This window comes from Cladophialophora psammophila (genome assembly GCF_000585535.1).
Source record: "Cladophialophora psammophila CBS 110553 chromosome Unknown aczJe-supercont1.1, whole genome shotgun sequence".
In the NCBI taxonomy this organism is placed as follows: domain Eukaryota; kingdom Fungi; phylum Ascomycota; class Eurotiomycetes; order Chaetothyriales; family Herpotrichiellaceae; genus Cladophialophora; species Cladophialophora psammophila.
This window is the reverse complement of record NW_006912922.1, coordinates 563,710-578,256: the sequence shown is the minus strand read 5'-3', so window position 1 is coordinate 578,256 and position 14,547 is coordinate 563,710. Positions and strand designations below refer to the sequence as shown.

The 14,547-nt window shown below is 54.3% G+C and overlaps 6 protein-coding genes across 6 annotated transcripts; 4 read left to right on the top strand and 2 right to left on the bottom strand.

Annotated features, from left to right (window-relative positions):
• Positions 1-37: 37 nt before the first annotated feature.
• On the top strand, positions 38-1,135 carry A1O5_00200 (uncharacterized protein; the record flags this gene model as incomplete). Its single annotated transcript, XM_007740820.1, has 1 exon — positions 38-1,135. One exon carries the CDS (start codon positions 38-40, stop codon positions 1,133-1,135), a length of 1,098 nt encoding a protein of 365 aa, XP_007739010.1.
• Positions 1,136-2,812: 1,677 nt separating this feature from the next.
• Positions 2,813-4,698, bottom strand: A1O5_00199 (uncharacterized protein; the record flags this gene model as incomplete). Its single annotated transcript, XM_007740819.1, has 4 exons — positions 2,813-3,790; positions 3,892-4,358; positions 4,428-4,578; positions 4,639-4,698. The coding sequence occupies 4 exons, from the start codon at positions 4,696-4,698 to the stop codon at positions 2,813-2,815; spliced, it is 1,656 nt and encodes a 551-aa protein (XP_007739009.1).
• A 2,172-nt stretch (positions 4,699-6,870) lies between these two features.
• On the top strand, positions 6,871-7,917 carry A1O5_00198 (uncharacterized protein; the record flags this gene model as incomplete). The annotated part of the gene is made up of 2 exons (XM_007740818.1): positions 6,871-7,077; positions 7,138-7,917. The coding sequence occupies 2 exons, from the start codon at positions 6,871-6,873 to the stop codon at positions 7,915-7,917; spliced, it is 987 nt and encodes a 328-aa protein (XP_007739008.1).
• A 632-nt stretch (positions 7,918-8,549) lies between these two features.
• A1O5_00197 (4-carboxymuconolactone decarboxylase) lies at positions 8,550-9,029 on the top strand (the record flags this gene model as incomplete). Its single annotated transcript, XM_007740817.1, has 1 exon — positions 8,550-9,029. The coding sequence occupies one exon, from the start codon at positions 8,550-8,552 to the stop codon at positions 9,027-9,029; it is 480 nt and encodes a 159-aa protein (XP_007739007.1).
• Positions 9,030-9,443: 414 nt separating this feature from the next.
• On the bottom strand, positions 9,444-10,904 carry A1O5_00196 (uncharacterized protein; the record flags this gene model as incomplete). The annotated part of the gene is made up of 1 exon (XM_007740816.1): positions 9,444-10,904. The coding sequence occupies one exon, from the start codon at positions 10,902-10,904 to the stop codon at positions 9,444-9,446; it is 1,461 nt and encodes a 486-aa protein (XP_007739006.1).
• Positions 10,905-13,179: 2,275 nt separating this feature from the next.
• A1O5_00195 (uncharacterized protein) lies at positions 13,180-14,475 on the top strand (the record flags this gene model as incomplete). The annotated part of the gene is made up of 2 exons (XM_007740815.1): positions 13,180-13,581; positions 13,633-14,475. The coding sequence occupies 2 exons, from the start codon at positions 13,180-13,182 to the stop codon at positions 14,473-14,475; spliced, it is 1,245 nt and encodes a 414-aa protein (XP_007739005.1).
• Positions 14,476-14,547: the final 72 nt, after the last annotated feature.

The window sequence follows — 14,547 nt, the reverse complement described above, 5'->3', positions numbered from 1 at the left end:
CCACGCGCATTGACCGCGGGCTGACACCTCCGTGAGAATGGCTACCAACACGACCCAAAGCAACCTCATCCGTCTTGCCCCCCTTCAACTGGGCGAGCTCCCAGAACATCCGTCTCTCCCTTGCGCAGACAGCGTCCGCCCACAGCTCCTCCCCTTCCTGCTGACTCTACTCGACGACGGCGTGGATTTCCTTTCGCCGGCCAGCTTCTCTGCCAACTTCAAACATCACTCCGTCAGGTCTGCGCCACCTAGCGAGGCCAAGGTCGAGGCGTTTACCTACTCGGTTGCGGCCAGAGAGTTGGAAGAGATTGTTGATTGGGGGGCGTCCAAGAATACAACCGCCAACGCGAATGGAGGGCAATCGGGGGAGGCCTCGGGACCTGGCGAGACTTACACCAGGCCTGGGCGAAGCAAGCCGCCGCCCAGAGTTCTAAGTGGAGGCGAACATTGGTGTGCCCGCAAATCGATCCACAGGGAGGTGTCGTCGAAAGATGCTTCCACCCCAGGAAACGCTAGTTGGAAAGAGTTCATCTTCGGACTGCGCGACAATCATTCCAAACACGAAGAGGATTTTACGCCCACTCTGTACGACGCGCATTGCGTGTGCACATGGAATGAGGAGGTCAAAAGTCTCGAATCTCAGGAGAAGATTGTGGGAAGAAATGGTCAGAAATATTCGTGCGTGACAATGGCGATCTATGAAATGTGCCACGCCACTCCGCCGCCGACCAGTCCCCGCTGTTTCCCCGTCCTGGTCGTCACAGCGAGTAGAAGCGCGGAGGAATTCCTCGCCGTCACTGTTCCCGTTATCTTGGGTACGGGCGTTCACAACGCCATCTATTCCTCGGGCCGCAACACCCGCGAAGGCAAGACCTCGCAACAACGAAAATCCGTCGTGCTGGGCGTTTATGCCGCCGTAGAGATCGTCCGGCGGAAAAAGGGAAATGCCAATGTGGGTAAAAATTGGGACGAGGTGGAATGGATCATGGCAACTGCGAGCGATGCAAAGGGCAATTTGCCCATGTGGATGCAGAAGATGAGTTTGCCGAGCATGATTTCGAAGGACGTGAGTTATTTTATGAAGTGGATCAAGACCGTGCTAGAGGACGAGGTGGAGGGCGTTAAGGTCGCCTGAGAACCGGGGTGAGGGAAGGGATGAAAGAAAGACAACGAGAAGGGCGAGGTTCGACGGCAGTGACATGTTGGTATCGGCGCTGTTCATCATCCTGCCTGTCAAGGACAAAGGAATCTGAGGGAGCGCGACTCTGACCATCACCTCTCTCGTGTTGAAAGGTTCCGGAACACCATCACCCACGTACACCTTCACCTCCACCTCCACCGGGCATAAACCATTGTCTCTTCTATCTTCACAACGCAACAGGGCGGCTCCGAGCACGAATCTGAATTGAACGCACAGGTGTGCTGACAGGCACGCGGCCCGGATGCACAAAAAGAGACACGGACCACTTCATGCGTGTCTCCCAGAGTTGCTGACGCTCCCATCAGCACGCCTGAGAAAATGTGGAGAGCCTAAACAGGCAACATCTGTACCAAGTCAGGAGTCCGAGAATATGATAACAAAGGAATTCCTGTGCATGCCTGGATGGACAAACCCAACCTTCAGTCACGATACTTCTTGGTTAAACACGGCACTGGGGCGGCTGCAATCACCCTCAACAAGAGAGATGGGTTTCATGCAAGCAATGTCAGCACTCCACTTCGATGCACCCTAGCTAGGTGTTGCTTTCTATCGAGATCGCAACAGTCAGTACAGAAGCGTGCCTGGAAGGGGCGGAGAGCAAAAGCCCTTTACGGCCGTTGGGCCTTACTACATCTGATTTGCGCTGGCAGTCTATCTATTCGATTTCCTAATGGGCACGACGTGTTGCGGCTGGCTCCTGACATATGATGCGACGCTCTGGAAGACCTCATGACCTCATCCATGCTGTCACAATTCCACGCAGGAATGTTTATTGTCGGCTCTGACCCTTGGAGCTTCCAATAGAGCACATGTGGCACGTCCTAATGGTCCTAGAGCTTTCTTATACGAAGTATCACGCTGAACGCCCGTTTGATACGACTTGCCATGATTGGGCCAGTGTCCAGGCCCGGGAACGCACCCCTTTGAACTCTGTTGGGCGAATTTTTGTGGCTACATAGAACGAGCTGGCTAGCTAGTGACCCTTAAACGGCCGCATCGCGCATCCCATAGCGAGATATACCTCGTTGTCTATATCCTTTCCTTGTAACCTTGGCAGCCTTGCTACGAATATAGCCAGACACGAACTGAGAATGGTCCAAATACCTCAAATGGTGTGGTGTTACGCAAAGAAATGGCAACTGACTTGTGTAGTCTGTTTCGCTGGTTGACTGGTTCCCTTTGGTTCATTGCGCATTATATATTATACCCCCCCCCCGGCTCCCTGGCTGCCTGGATGAGCATGTTCCTATCTCCGAGGTATCTATCTATCGATCGCTTCGCCTCTCTGTCATACTCCTGACCCGGCCTGGCATAGCATAGTCATCCCAAATATCTCTCCAGGTATCTACCGTATACAGTTCATCAGATTGGATACAATGCACCCATAGCCACATGCACGCCATTGCGCCAAAAGGGATGGAAGGAAACTCCAACTCTAGCTAGATAAAGGAAAAGAAAAAGGTCTCGGGCGCCCGCCCACTCGCCCGCCCAATAAACGCCGCTTCGTGAGGGGAGAGGCATGGGCAGAGTCACGCGCTGGCACACGGTGACACGGACAGAGAAAGACGGAAGGAGAGGGAGACGGAGAGGGAGACGGAGAAGAGAGGTCGATCAAACCACAACACCCTCCCTCGGCTTGAACTGCACGACGGGCCCCTCGCGATCACTGATCAACCAGTCCGTCAACTGATACTCGCCGGTCCTCTCCCTGCCTTGCTCTCCGCGCTCCAGACTGCCCTCGCCCGTGCGATCGCCCTGCTTCAGGCGGACGTCGAACAGGTACATGACGCGGCCTACCGCGGTGAGCAGTTCCATGTAGGCCATGTTCTTACCGACGCAGCCGCGGGGGCCCGACGAGAAGGCGTGGAACGCGCCCTTTGCGGCCTCGACGGATGTGGGCGTGACGAGGAAGCCGGCGACGCGTGACGACTCGTCGCCCGCAATCCACCGCTCGGGGATGTAGTCGAACGACTTGGGGAAGTACGTCTCGTTGTGGTGGATCGGGTAGATGGGCACGCCCACCGTGGTGCCCGCGGGGATGTGGTGGCCGTCGATGTCCGCGCCGCCAGGCAGGACGAGCCGGTCGAGCAGGCCCGGCACGGGCGGCGACATGCGCATCGCCTCGTCGATGCACGCGCGCAGGTACGGTAAGTTCGTCAGCTTAGCAGAGTACTTGATCTCCTCAACGTCGGCGAATGCAGAGCGGACTTCGTCCTGCAACTTCTGCAACGCCCGCTCGTTGCGCAAAAGGTAGAAAAACATGGCCGACATGGCCGTCGAGCTCGTGTCGCTACCCGCCCCAACCAGCAGTGCCGCCTCGCCCACCAGGTCCTTGGGCAGGAATTTGTCGCCCGTCTGCGGATCCTTGGCATGCAGGAGATAGTAGAAGAAGTCCTTGCGTTTGTCCTCTTCCGATTTCTCGGCGTCGGCTTTCTCCAGCGCGAACCGTTTCTCCACGAAGACGCCGACGTCCTGTCGGTACTTCACTTTGTCGACGGCAGTCTGGGACCCGATAATACGCCCAATGGTGGTGAGTGGTTTGGGTTTCATGAAAGGGAAGAGGAATTCGCGAATTGGCACGAAAGCGACCTGTAAAGACGAACCAGACGTGAGCATCATCGTCTCTATGTCTATGGGAGGTTTGCGAGACATTCCTGTCGCGCGGGGAGGGATGGAGGGAGGAGACATACCTGTTGCTGGAACCGAGCGCTCGCAAGAAGAAGATTTATAATATAGCACGACCCTGCCTTCATGGCACCGAAGCTGGCGCCAAAACAGAGTTCACCCAGGACATCAACCGTGAGCAGAGTAGACCACAGACCCATGTCACGTTCTTTGCCCCATGCTGTACCGGCAGACTTCTCCCTGTTCTCAGTCCCTTGAGCGAGGTGGGCACACCAGTCCCGGATCCGTTCGAGCATGTATTTGTCGAGGGTGTTCATTGCCCGTTCCGAGAAGGCATTGTTGAGCAGTTTCCTCCGGGCAGCGTGGAGCTGGCGGTCGGAGAGGACGTGCGTCGTGATACCCGGGTTGATCATCTCGCCGGTATGAGTCCAGCCGGTCTTGACCATGTTGGCTTTTCGATCGGTATAAATGTCGTAGAGTGCCTGCGCAGTCCGGAAGGAAAGTTTTTCAGGCGCAATGCGGACGATGTCGCCTGCCCGGATAGGTGGTCAGTGTCTTGCTCTTCTAACACAAGACAGCTGGGGTTGGATTTGTGACTTACCATATTTCTCGTGCAGCAATTGCAGATCCAGATGCCTTCTTCCCGACCAAGCGGATTTTGCCTCAGGCCATTGTGTCAACTTCCACAGTAAAGGTCCTGGATATTTGGCTAGAGGATGGAAATAAAGTCGATAGATTGAGAGGCCAATGAACTATACAGCATGTTAGAAGGCGGAATGGGCGTGCAGGGAAAAGGGCACAACGGTGCTCACATAGACCACATTTGCCGCCGCGAGAACGGCCAGGAGTTCAACCACTGAGAAGACTGCCATGATTTCTCAAATTGCAGCGCCTAAAGGGTCCTGGTGAGACAGTAAGGGAGACTTGAAGCGGAGCGGAAGTGGGAGGCCGTTGTAGATGTTGAGGGAGACTGGCATCTTTATATCATGATATCCGAATATATGAGTGGATATTGCCATGCTGCTGACTGTCAGACACCTGGGCTCAACTTTTGATAGAGGGCCCTGGTGGCCCATTTCTGGCGCAAGTGGAGGTTGCAGCTATCGATTGCTGTGCTTGGTGATGCAACACTCTCAAACCGAGCTGGACCTAGTTGAACCAGGGTCCGTTTGAACCGTCGAGGAGCTCGGATATCCACTGATGACGACGATCACTCTACTAACCTAGAGGGTACTTTTTGTACTTACGAGTTCCCTGTCGATCGTCTGGCCTTGGTGTACCGGGCTGGACCTTTGTTGGCGGCCAGAGATCGAGGTAACAGCGTGTCAGCAACCGGCCCACACGGCGATGAGTTGTGGCGGTGATTTGGTAAACATGGCCTAGATAGGCAAGAATTACTGAAAACATGACGGGGAAACCCTGCGCCACAAACAGTATCGCACCTAGTGGTAGATTCTTTTGGGGTCGAGGGTCCCGGTAATTAGAGTATCAGCATTTAGTCGGAAGCTGGCAGGGAGCGTGGAGCCTTGGGCCTATTGACGAAGACGGGGTCGTATTCTGTACATTTGTTGGTGACGATGCTGGCAAGACTTGTTTCGAGCAGCATGAAGAGCGAGGTCATCTCCTATCCCTGATCGGATTTGGGCCCCCGGGCTTATGAAGGCTATCTCGGCAGGCCCCGTTAGAGGAGCATGGATTGGTTCTGCAGGATCATCGAGGAGGACGCCGGTCGAGGAGGAAGATACGCGTTGCTCCATAGTACAGCATCCGCTGTCAGCGAGGTGATTCGCCCTCTTGAGATCATGTAAGAAACGGTTAAGTGGCGGGTAAAGAGACCCAATCGACGATATGAACATGAAACAATTTGCCGGGTGGCCTCGAACATTGATGTGCCCACGTTTCCGCGGGTTATAGAGAGAATTCCGCACTGGATGCCAGAAAATGACACTTACCTTGATGAAAAGAATGTCATGGAGGAGCGTAAGCTGCGATGGCTACCACCACCATATGCTCCCACATACCCGCTGCTTCGGCTGAAGCAATATTAGGTGCTTGTTAGTCATGTACGGCTGGAACAGTCCGCGCGCTGGATGTGGTTAGACTTGATATGGCCGTGGGATCGCGGAGAATTCTCCCGCAGGACAGCATGTCAGCAGCAACCGCTTGGCTGGATCTTGCTGCTGGTGGTACGACGTTGTCTCTGCAGGTTAACAAGAAAGCTGCGGTCGTTATGTCAGCCGAGTGCTACCTGCTCCAGCTGGAAAATGGCGCTGACATGGATAAGCGAAGGCAATACGAGGTAAGCACTGAGCAGACAGAATATTCCGTAGGTCCGAGGTAGAGTGCGGTGAAGTGGTTGCTATTCTAGGAAAGAGATTCGGGCATGCTCATTGGGGGGAAGAATTCAACTCAGCCTCGCAGGGCAAGCTAACGAGGCTGGCAAGGCTGGCCACTCGGGTTGCCCCTTTTGGTCATCCTTGAGTTCCCTATTTGTATTCATTACATTGTACAAAGTACTCGGTATCAGAACGAGAGAAAGCCGGCATTCGGTACTCTTGCCGAGAAACATCTCATTGGGAGGCGAGTTGCTCTCGAAACAGAAATATTCTAGAAGGGACATGTGGGTGTTTTGCCCCTCTCACCTTTTACTGGGTACCCAGTACCTCGTACACTTCCCCCTTCTCCAAACCATCGGAAAAGGGACAAGACGCTGTTGGGCGGGCTGGGATTTACCCCAATTTCCTGCTTCTGTCCAACCTTCCAACATGCAAATGGATTTCATTCGCGCGTCAAATCATTCGCCGAAGGGCACTGGAATCGACTCTAGACACACATCGGGGTCTACGCTCACAGTTTCTACACTTCCATACGTCTACCGAGTCGCCTGTACCAGTCACCAGTCATAGAGCCGCAATTGTCTTTTTTTCCCCTATCGCCGGCCATCTCTTTATTGTTTGAATGAGAAGGTTGTCTCGATTACAATTTCTCGAGCCTTGGATTTACACTTCTACCAGAAGCCGGAGGCCGTCCACCACAGATTAAGCATGGACTTATCCAAGATTTCAGGCCTTGGGTTCGTAGGATTAGGGGCCATGGGGCTTCCCATGGCCGGTCACCTTGCTGCAAAACTGCCCGACAACGTCCACATATACGCCTATGACATCAACACATCAAGTATGGAACAGCTGCACAGTGACTATCCGAACAGAGTGACAAAATGCTCCGGCGTCAAGGAGGTGGCCGATAAATCGGTAATCGCTGCTCCATCATCCCTCTCCTCTCCTGGGCAGTGTGTGCTGACGCAGTTACAGGACGTTGTCCTCACCATGCTCCCGGAAGGAAAACATGTCCGCTCGGTATACATGGAAGGCGGCTCTGACACCATCTGCTCAAGTGACGTCTCTGGGAAGTTGCTGATCGACTGTTCGACGATTGACACAGCCAGCAGTCTGGCAGTCAAGGACTATGTCAACCAGAAATTCCCCTCGACGTCCTTCTATGATGCGCCGGTCAGTGGGGGCGTGGTAGGGGCGCAGAAGGGCACGATAGCCTTCTTTCTCGGATGTGATGGCGCCGACGCGAACTTGCCCCAAGTCACCCGTCTTTTGCAACTGATGGGCAAGGATGTGATCCCCTGTGGCGGGCCCTCGAAAGGGCTTGCAGCCAAACTGTCCAACAATTATCTGTCCGGGATAATCGCCATCGCCGTGTCCGAAGCCATGGACATGGGCATGCGGTCCGGTCTCGATCCGCGGGTGCTGGCAAAGGTCTACGCCGCAGGGACCGCGCAGAACACCATCTGTGACCGATTCTGTCCCGTCCCCGGCGTGTACCCAGAAGCACCGTCGTCGAAAGGCTACACCAACGGATTCAAAGTGCAGCTGATGCGGAAGGATTTCTCTCTGGCCATGGAAATGGCGAAGCGGGTCGGGGCGAGGAATGCCCTCGGCGAGGCTGGACTAGCGACGTACGAGGGTGCCAGTAAAGATCCTCGATGCATGGACCTAGATTCTAGAGTGGTGTTCCGGTACCTGGGGGGAAACGAGGATTGGCAAAAGGATGCCGACGAGGCTACGGCCAGCAAGCTCTAATAAATCGCATCTACATAAATGCATAGAAGGGACAGGAAGGCGATAGGCGGGTTTAGGTAGAGAAACTCTGCAATCTTCAGCCTTGGACCAGTCCGTACTGGTGGTCAACTCTGCCATCTGTGTGTCCCCCTATCCCTTTCTGCTCGCCCTCTTCCGAAACGAAAAGCCTTAGAGTGGAATCCCAATGAGCCTCGGGGGGAATCCACCGGATTGGAGAAAATTGGAGAAACAATCGAGCCCTCCCGATTACGGAGCCGTCGAACAAAGGGCTTGGAGGGGTAACGCGGGTATGTAGATAAAATCAAATAAGAATGTCGGGTGGTGTGTTTGTGTCGGTCCTCTTTGGAGAGTACGGTACCGAGGGGGAATAAAATCACATCAGTCGGCCAATCTGCCCTCCACTTTGCAACAAGATCCAGCTCGTTGAGGAGAGAAGAACATCCACTGTGAAGCTTTTCATTGTCGACGTGAGCGGACAGCCAACCAGCCAGCTAAAAGGAGTGAGAAAGAAAGAAATACAGCGAGTGAGAAAGGGATAGAAAGAGAACAACAGAACGTGTCAGCCCGAGTCCCAAGAGCGCGAGATTATACCGATATCAACCATATATAAACCCCAACACCCATCCAGCATCATGTCTTCCGACAAGATCACCGCGACATCCAGCACCGACCCGTCTCTGCGCCCCTTCCATGAGGCTCTCTTCAACGCGGGTCTCAACGTCCGCCGGGCCGTGGTGGGCGACGCCTACGTGGACCGCGCCTTGGCCAACGGGTCGACCGAGTTCTCGCGCGTGGGCCAGGAGCTGGTGACCGAGTTCTGCTGGGGGTTCGCGTGGACGCGGCCGGGCCTCTCGCGCAGGGACCGCAGCCTGCTCAACATCGGCATGCTGATGGCGCTGAACCGCGCGCCCGAGCTGGCCGTCCACGTCCGGGGAGCCCGCAACAACGGCCTGTCCGAGGAGGAGATCCGCGAGGCAATCATCCACGCCACCACCTACTGCGGCGTGCCCGCCGGCGTCGACGCCATGAAGACCGCGGAGAAGGTCCTCAACGAGATGGCAGAGAAGGGCGAGATGCCTCGCCAGTTGGACGCGAAGAGCAAGGATGCTTGAATTGCACCCCACACACAAACACAAACAAACAAACAGAAAATCAACGAGGGGACGTCGGAAATAAAATCTGAGGGGGAAAAACTTTGTGGAAATGGTTGTTGCATATTGGTTGTTGGGACTCATCCAAAAGAGAGATGTATATCCATCCATCCATCCATCCATCCATCCATCTATCATAGGATAAATAGAAAGACATTCCACTACCTTGTGCCCAACCATTTCCGATCCATTTTGACAATAATGCTAAAATCTCCTTCTCCAATATTGTGTGTGCGTTGTGCTATGATTGCTTTTTTGCCCAAGCCAACCTTCGCTAATATGCAGCAGAAAAATCACTCCCCAAAATATTTCATGACAATTTTTCAACCTGCGGCTTCAACTGCAAGTTCGTGAGGCCCGAGCTGGCTTGCTTGCTTACACCGCTTCGGCTGCCATTATATCCTTGCTTTTGGTTTCCTTCTCGGCACCAGCGGCGGCCCGCGTATCCATCGACTCCTGGGTGCTCTCAGACTGGGCCTTTGCGCGCTCAAAGTCGACTGACGTCGCGGCAGTCGTGGCCTTGGCTCTCAGCGCAGATCTGATCTCCGCCACGGAGCGGTCGTTCCACAGTTCGTAGTCGCTCATGCTCAGCGGGAAGAGGACCTTGTTTTGAGCCGTGGTGACGAAGTTCTCGGTGGTCGGGGCGGGCATGCTCGTGAGGATGTCGATGTCGGACGCCAGTTCGCGGCAGTATGCGTCGAGAGGCAAGTCGTTCACGTCTACGCCGAAGGGGTTCTCAATCTCATACCCAATGGCCGCGAGACCGAGGATGATGTACGCGGCCAGCACCACGCCGAAAATCGTCACCCAGCCCAACTTGCTGTAGATCTGAAAGGGGAGGGTCAGGATGTAGACCCAGGTGATTTGCGAGATAGAGATCGAGTACGCAATGGGGACCGGCGTGTTCAGCACCCGTTCCGTGCCCGTGAGGATATCGGCGAGCTGGACGATGCTGTTCATTGCGTTGGCCTGGTGGATGGGAAGGGACAGTTGGCCGCTGGCGCACACCTCGTCCAGATACGCACCCAGGTAGTTGAGGACTTCGAGCGGAAGATTCCCCAGGTTGTCACGAGACCGCTTGATCAGCTTGCGAGGATTCGAATGCGCGAATGTCACGCCCAGGTACTCTCCCGCTGCCTTCCAGGAGCCGACTTTCTTCGGTTGCAGCTTGGCCTGGTCGGCCTCGCCGGCAAGAGTGTGAAGATTCCCGATCAGGGGCTGCAGATCCGGATAGTCTGTCGATGGTTCGAACCGCAGCCGATGCTTCAATGCAACCGCGAAAGCATTGACGAGGTTCAGGGCGGTCAATTTACCGAGCAGGTCTGCCTTCCCTTGTTCCTCGCCGCTGGCATGACGCTCTTTGGTATGTATCCAGATGATTCTTGCCAAATTTCTCGACGTCACAATCAATTGTGCCCAATATTTCCGCCCCTCGCTGTATCTCTCATAGGCAGTCGTCGACCGAAACGACAGCGCCAAACTGACCACGAAACCGGTGATGGTCAGGAGGACGGAGTCAAAGACCAGTTCGTAGACAAACTTGTTTATGCACGTGAACAACGTGGCCCAGCCTGCGACGAACGCCAGAGGAAGGATCATCTTCGGCAGCACACTGCCGTGGATACGCAAGAAGAATGGCCATTTGGAGTGATGGTTCATGTCACGAGGACCGACAAAAAGATCTTCGATGTCGAGCGAGGTGTGGGTTGGGGCTCGCAGTGCCAGCGGGGTGAAATTGACGACTCGGCCAGGTGAAGCGAGCACGTTCGGGTTGTTGGACGACGTCGAGGAGCCGTAGTCGGTGACCTCCAATCTGAGATTTTTGTTTCCCTCCATGTTGGACATGTCTAGAAATTGAGCTCAAGGTGAATGACCGCGTTGTGTGAAGAAAAGTATAAGCCTGGCCCAGGTTCGAGGACCGGGCGGTGGTCGAGGTATATTAAATCCGGTGATCAACACCCACAGAAAAGATAGAATAGGACAAAGACGAAGAACGCTGGCAGGATATCAGTATCAACAAATCGATCAAGGAAAAGATGGGACTTTTGAGGAGAGGTCGACGTGCAAGAAGATAAAAAGAGAATGGATCTGCGACTCGAGGGTTAATACGAGGTGGAAAAAGTACAAGAACCAGCCGGGCCATCCTCGTTTGGCAAATCCGTTATGTAACTTTGGGGCAATGCTTCCAGGTGCTTACTCCGTAGGCTGAGAAATGAGGACTCCATCTAGCATGGCAATGGTCGAAATCCCTGAACAGGTCATGGATACCCACTGGGGCCAAGTAACGCCATTCAGCGTTTTGTGCTAGGTTGAGAACTGATGAAATTTGTCGCACAACGGCCAAAGGTCTTGGAGAGAGAGCTTGGACGCATGAGCTGAAACATGGCGACAACGAATCGGCCCGCGTCGAATAAGTACGCGCCTGTCCGCTGCTTCGACCATCCAGTATGGACTGACCTAGGTAATATATTGAACGCACAGCGATCGATCAGTGGGCAACAGTCTGGAAGTTCCACTGGGTGATGGCAACGCGGCCTGAAACAAGGAGTACGCAGGGGGTACAGAAAAAAGACAAAAGGAGGAAGGGGGAGAAATGCTGGGTTAGGGGGGGCGGATTCAAGCTTTTTGGGCGGCGGCACGCCTTGTGTGCTATTGTACCTTGTACCATGATCCGGTTCGGTTGCAGCCTCGCCTGCTCCTGGTAGAGTACGCCGGTCCAGGCTGGTGAGGCTCGCGAGGTCCAACGGAGATTCCCCCTGCCAATGAGGCTCCCCGCCCTTGCTGTTCCATCTTTGTCGTGTGATCAGGAAGATGGCAAAGCTCCATTCCGTTGGCTCAGTACGGGCAGTAAAACTCGTACCCAAATGGAAGACGACGGATGGCCGGCACTGGCAGCTGCTGAGTACAATACTGTACAGAGCCTCACGTGCGCATTTTATGCAGTCAGCAATATCGGATTCATGACAACTGAAGCCTCACTGGCCCTAAATATACAGCCGGCTCTTAGTAATGCTTCTGGTGGTATCATGAGCTGGCCATCAGCAGTGGCAATCCCTGACATCAGACACTGTACTGGGTAGCAAGTACTGTAAGAGTGGCCGACGGTGTTGATTAAATATGCAAGACCCGCGTGAAGCCAAACAGTGTGCCTTTGGTCTCTCATGCAGCAGTCATACCACAGAGACATCTGCAGCTGCGGGTGGGAAGAGCTGTGCCAATTCGTCTTTTCTGGATGGGCATATAGACATAGAGGAAGCGTCCTCAGGGCCAGATTTGCAGGTCGCTTGTACTCATGAATGCCCTTGTATATTTTATATGAATGCACTTCACCAGGACGAGGTACCCCCCATCGGAGACAGCAAGAGGACAGCAAGACAGGTGCAACTCGAGATACATTTCTCGGCACTCCGTCCATGATCTGCACACCTTGACACTTGTTGCGGATCTGGGGAGTTGGACCTTCAGCATTAGGCGCGGAGCCCCTGATTAACGGTTAAAGACTTCATTCCTCATAGTCGGGACTAGTAGGAAAGGGGGCAGAGAGCAAGGACCAGGGGCAACTTTCTGCACTCAGATGTGGAAGTGAGACTCGGACCATTTCCGTCGAGCCGTGACCATCCTGTGCCCCTCGAGCCTGTACCCAGTACTGGGTAGCCTGTAACAAGTAGAACAGTCGTTGAACCTGCCGCTTTCAGCGATGCCTCTCTTGGCCTTCTTCGGCAAAAAGCTGTGTTGGGCTTGGTTGGGCTTGGTTGGGCTTGGTTGGGGTGGCCAGGCTGGCGCAGCTGCGCAGCCAAACATCTCCATATCCCTCCGTCTAACCTTGTACCCAGTAGGTACATAATGTACTTGGTATGTAATATGGAGTCCCATTCACCACGCCCCAAGGACTGAGAGCATCCCTTGTATCTTACTCATATCACTATCCATCCTCGGATCTGCTGGAGGTGACGCTCGTTTGATGCAGCAGATATTAACATTGTCACTCGCTCGGACGTGACATTCTTTCTTGATTCCTCTTGGTCTCACTCGGGCTATGTCTCTATCCTCGTTCGCCGTCGTCTGCCTCCCGGTCATTGCCATTTGCTTTCGCTTCCCCTTGTGAGACACCATGCTCTTCGCCGCGCCCACTCGGCTCAACTTTGTGGTGGTTGGGCTCGTCATTACGGCCTTCCTCCTGTTCTACGGCTCCTTTCGATCTCCCCGCCCCGAAGAGCAAGATCTCTTCGAGTCCGCGGATGCGATTCCTACCATCCTCGAAGCTTCCCTGGCGCAGCCCCCGGCGAGAACGACGACGCATGTCGAGGATGTTACCCATCATGTTCCTCCAGATGATTTGGCCCATCGGGTTCAGAACGAGACGCTGGGGTTCCAAGAGATATACATGATATCACTACCCGGAAGGACGGATAAGCAAGACGCCTTTGCAGTGCAAGCCGCCTTTTCCGAAATCTCATATACACAAGTGGATGGAGTTTATGGCCACGAGGTCCCTGTGAAGGCGCTACCCCACGTATGTCAGAGAACAAAGATTCTGGTTGATAATTGCTAAATCTCCCTACAGACTATGGGCCAAAGTTCCAATGTCATCGGATGTTGGCGCGCACATCTGAATGTTTACCAAAGAATGGTCCATGAAAAGGTCTCGACAGCTTTGGTTTTTGAAGACGACGCTGATTGGGACGTCTCGCTCAAAGAGCAGCTGGTGCAGTTCGCCAGAGGCTCGAGATTTATCACTAATACTGCCGAGGATGCATTTGCTCATTCTCCGTATGGGCATGACTGGGATATGTTGTGGATTGGCCACTGCGGCACCTGGGTCCTTCCTGACGACAACCGACGATTCTTCGTTATCCCAGATGACTATACCGTCCAGCCCCCCGAGGCCCGTGTCGATAATGTCGACCAACCTGACATGAGCCACTGGGAAAGCGGCCCTCGAGGCGACAATCGAACGAGAATAGTTTTCCATTCGGAAGGAGGAGTCTGCACGGCGTCCTACGCCATCTCCCAAAAAGGCGCACGGAAAGCTCTCTATCATCTCTCCATGGTGCCCTACAATAGTCCGGTCGACTGGGGCTTGGCCAATCTGTGCAAGAACAAAGAGTACGAGTTCACCTGCGTATCACCGTGGCCGCAACTCGTGGGGGTATCTCGGCCCACGGCGAATACTGCGAAATGGAGCGACATCGGATATGGTCCAGATTCTGAGCGAGTGGTTGAGCAAGGTAGCTCACTACATCTTGTCTATCCCACCCGCCAGAACATTCCGAACTTCCTCCACGGAAAGACCATCTTTCACAGCCAGTACCCTGACATTGCGCCACCAATGAGTATCAAGGAGATCGGAAAAGCGGTCGGCCACGTTGAAATTCTGGAACCCGAGAACCTACCCGAACACGGATGACATGCCATGGTGATTGCCCTTTATTCTTTACTACAACAAGGCCACCGCAGGCCGGCTTCTGTGCCCCCCCCC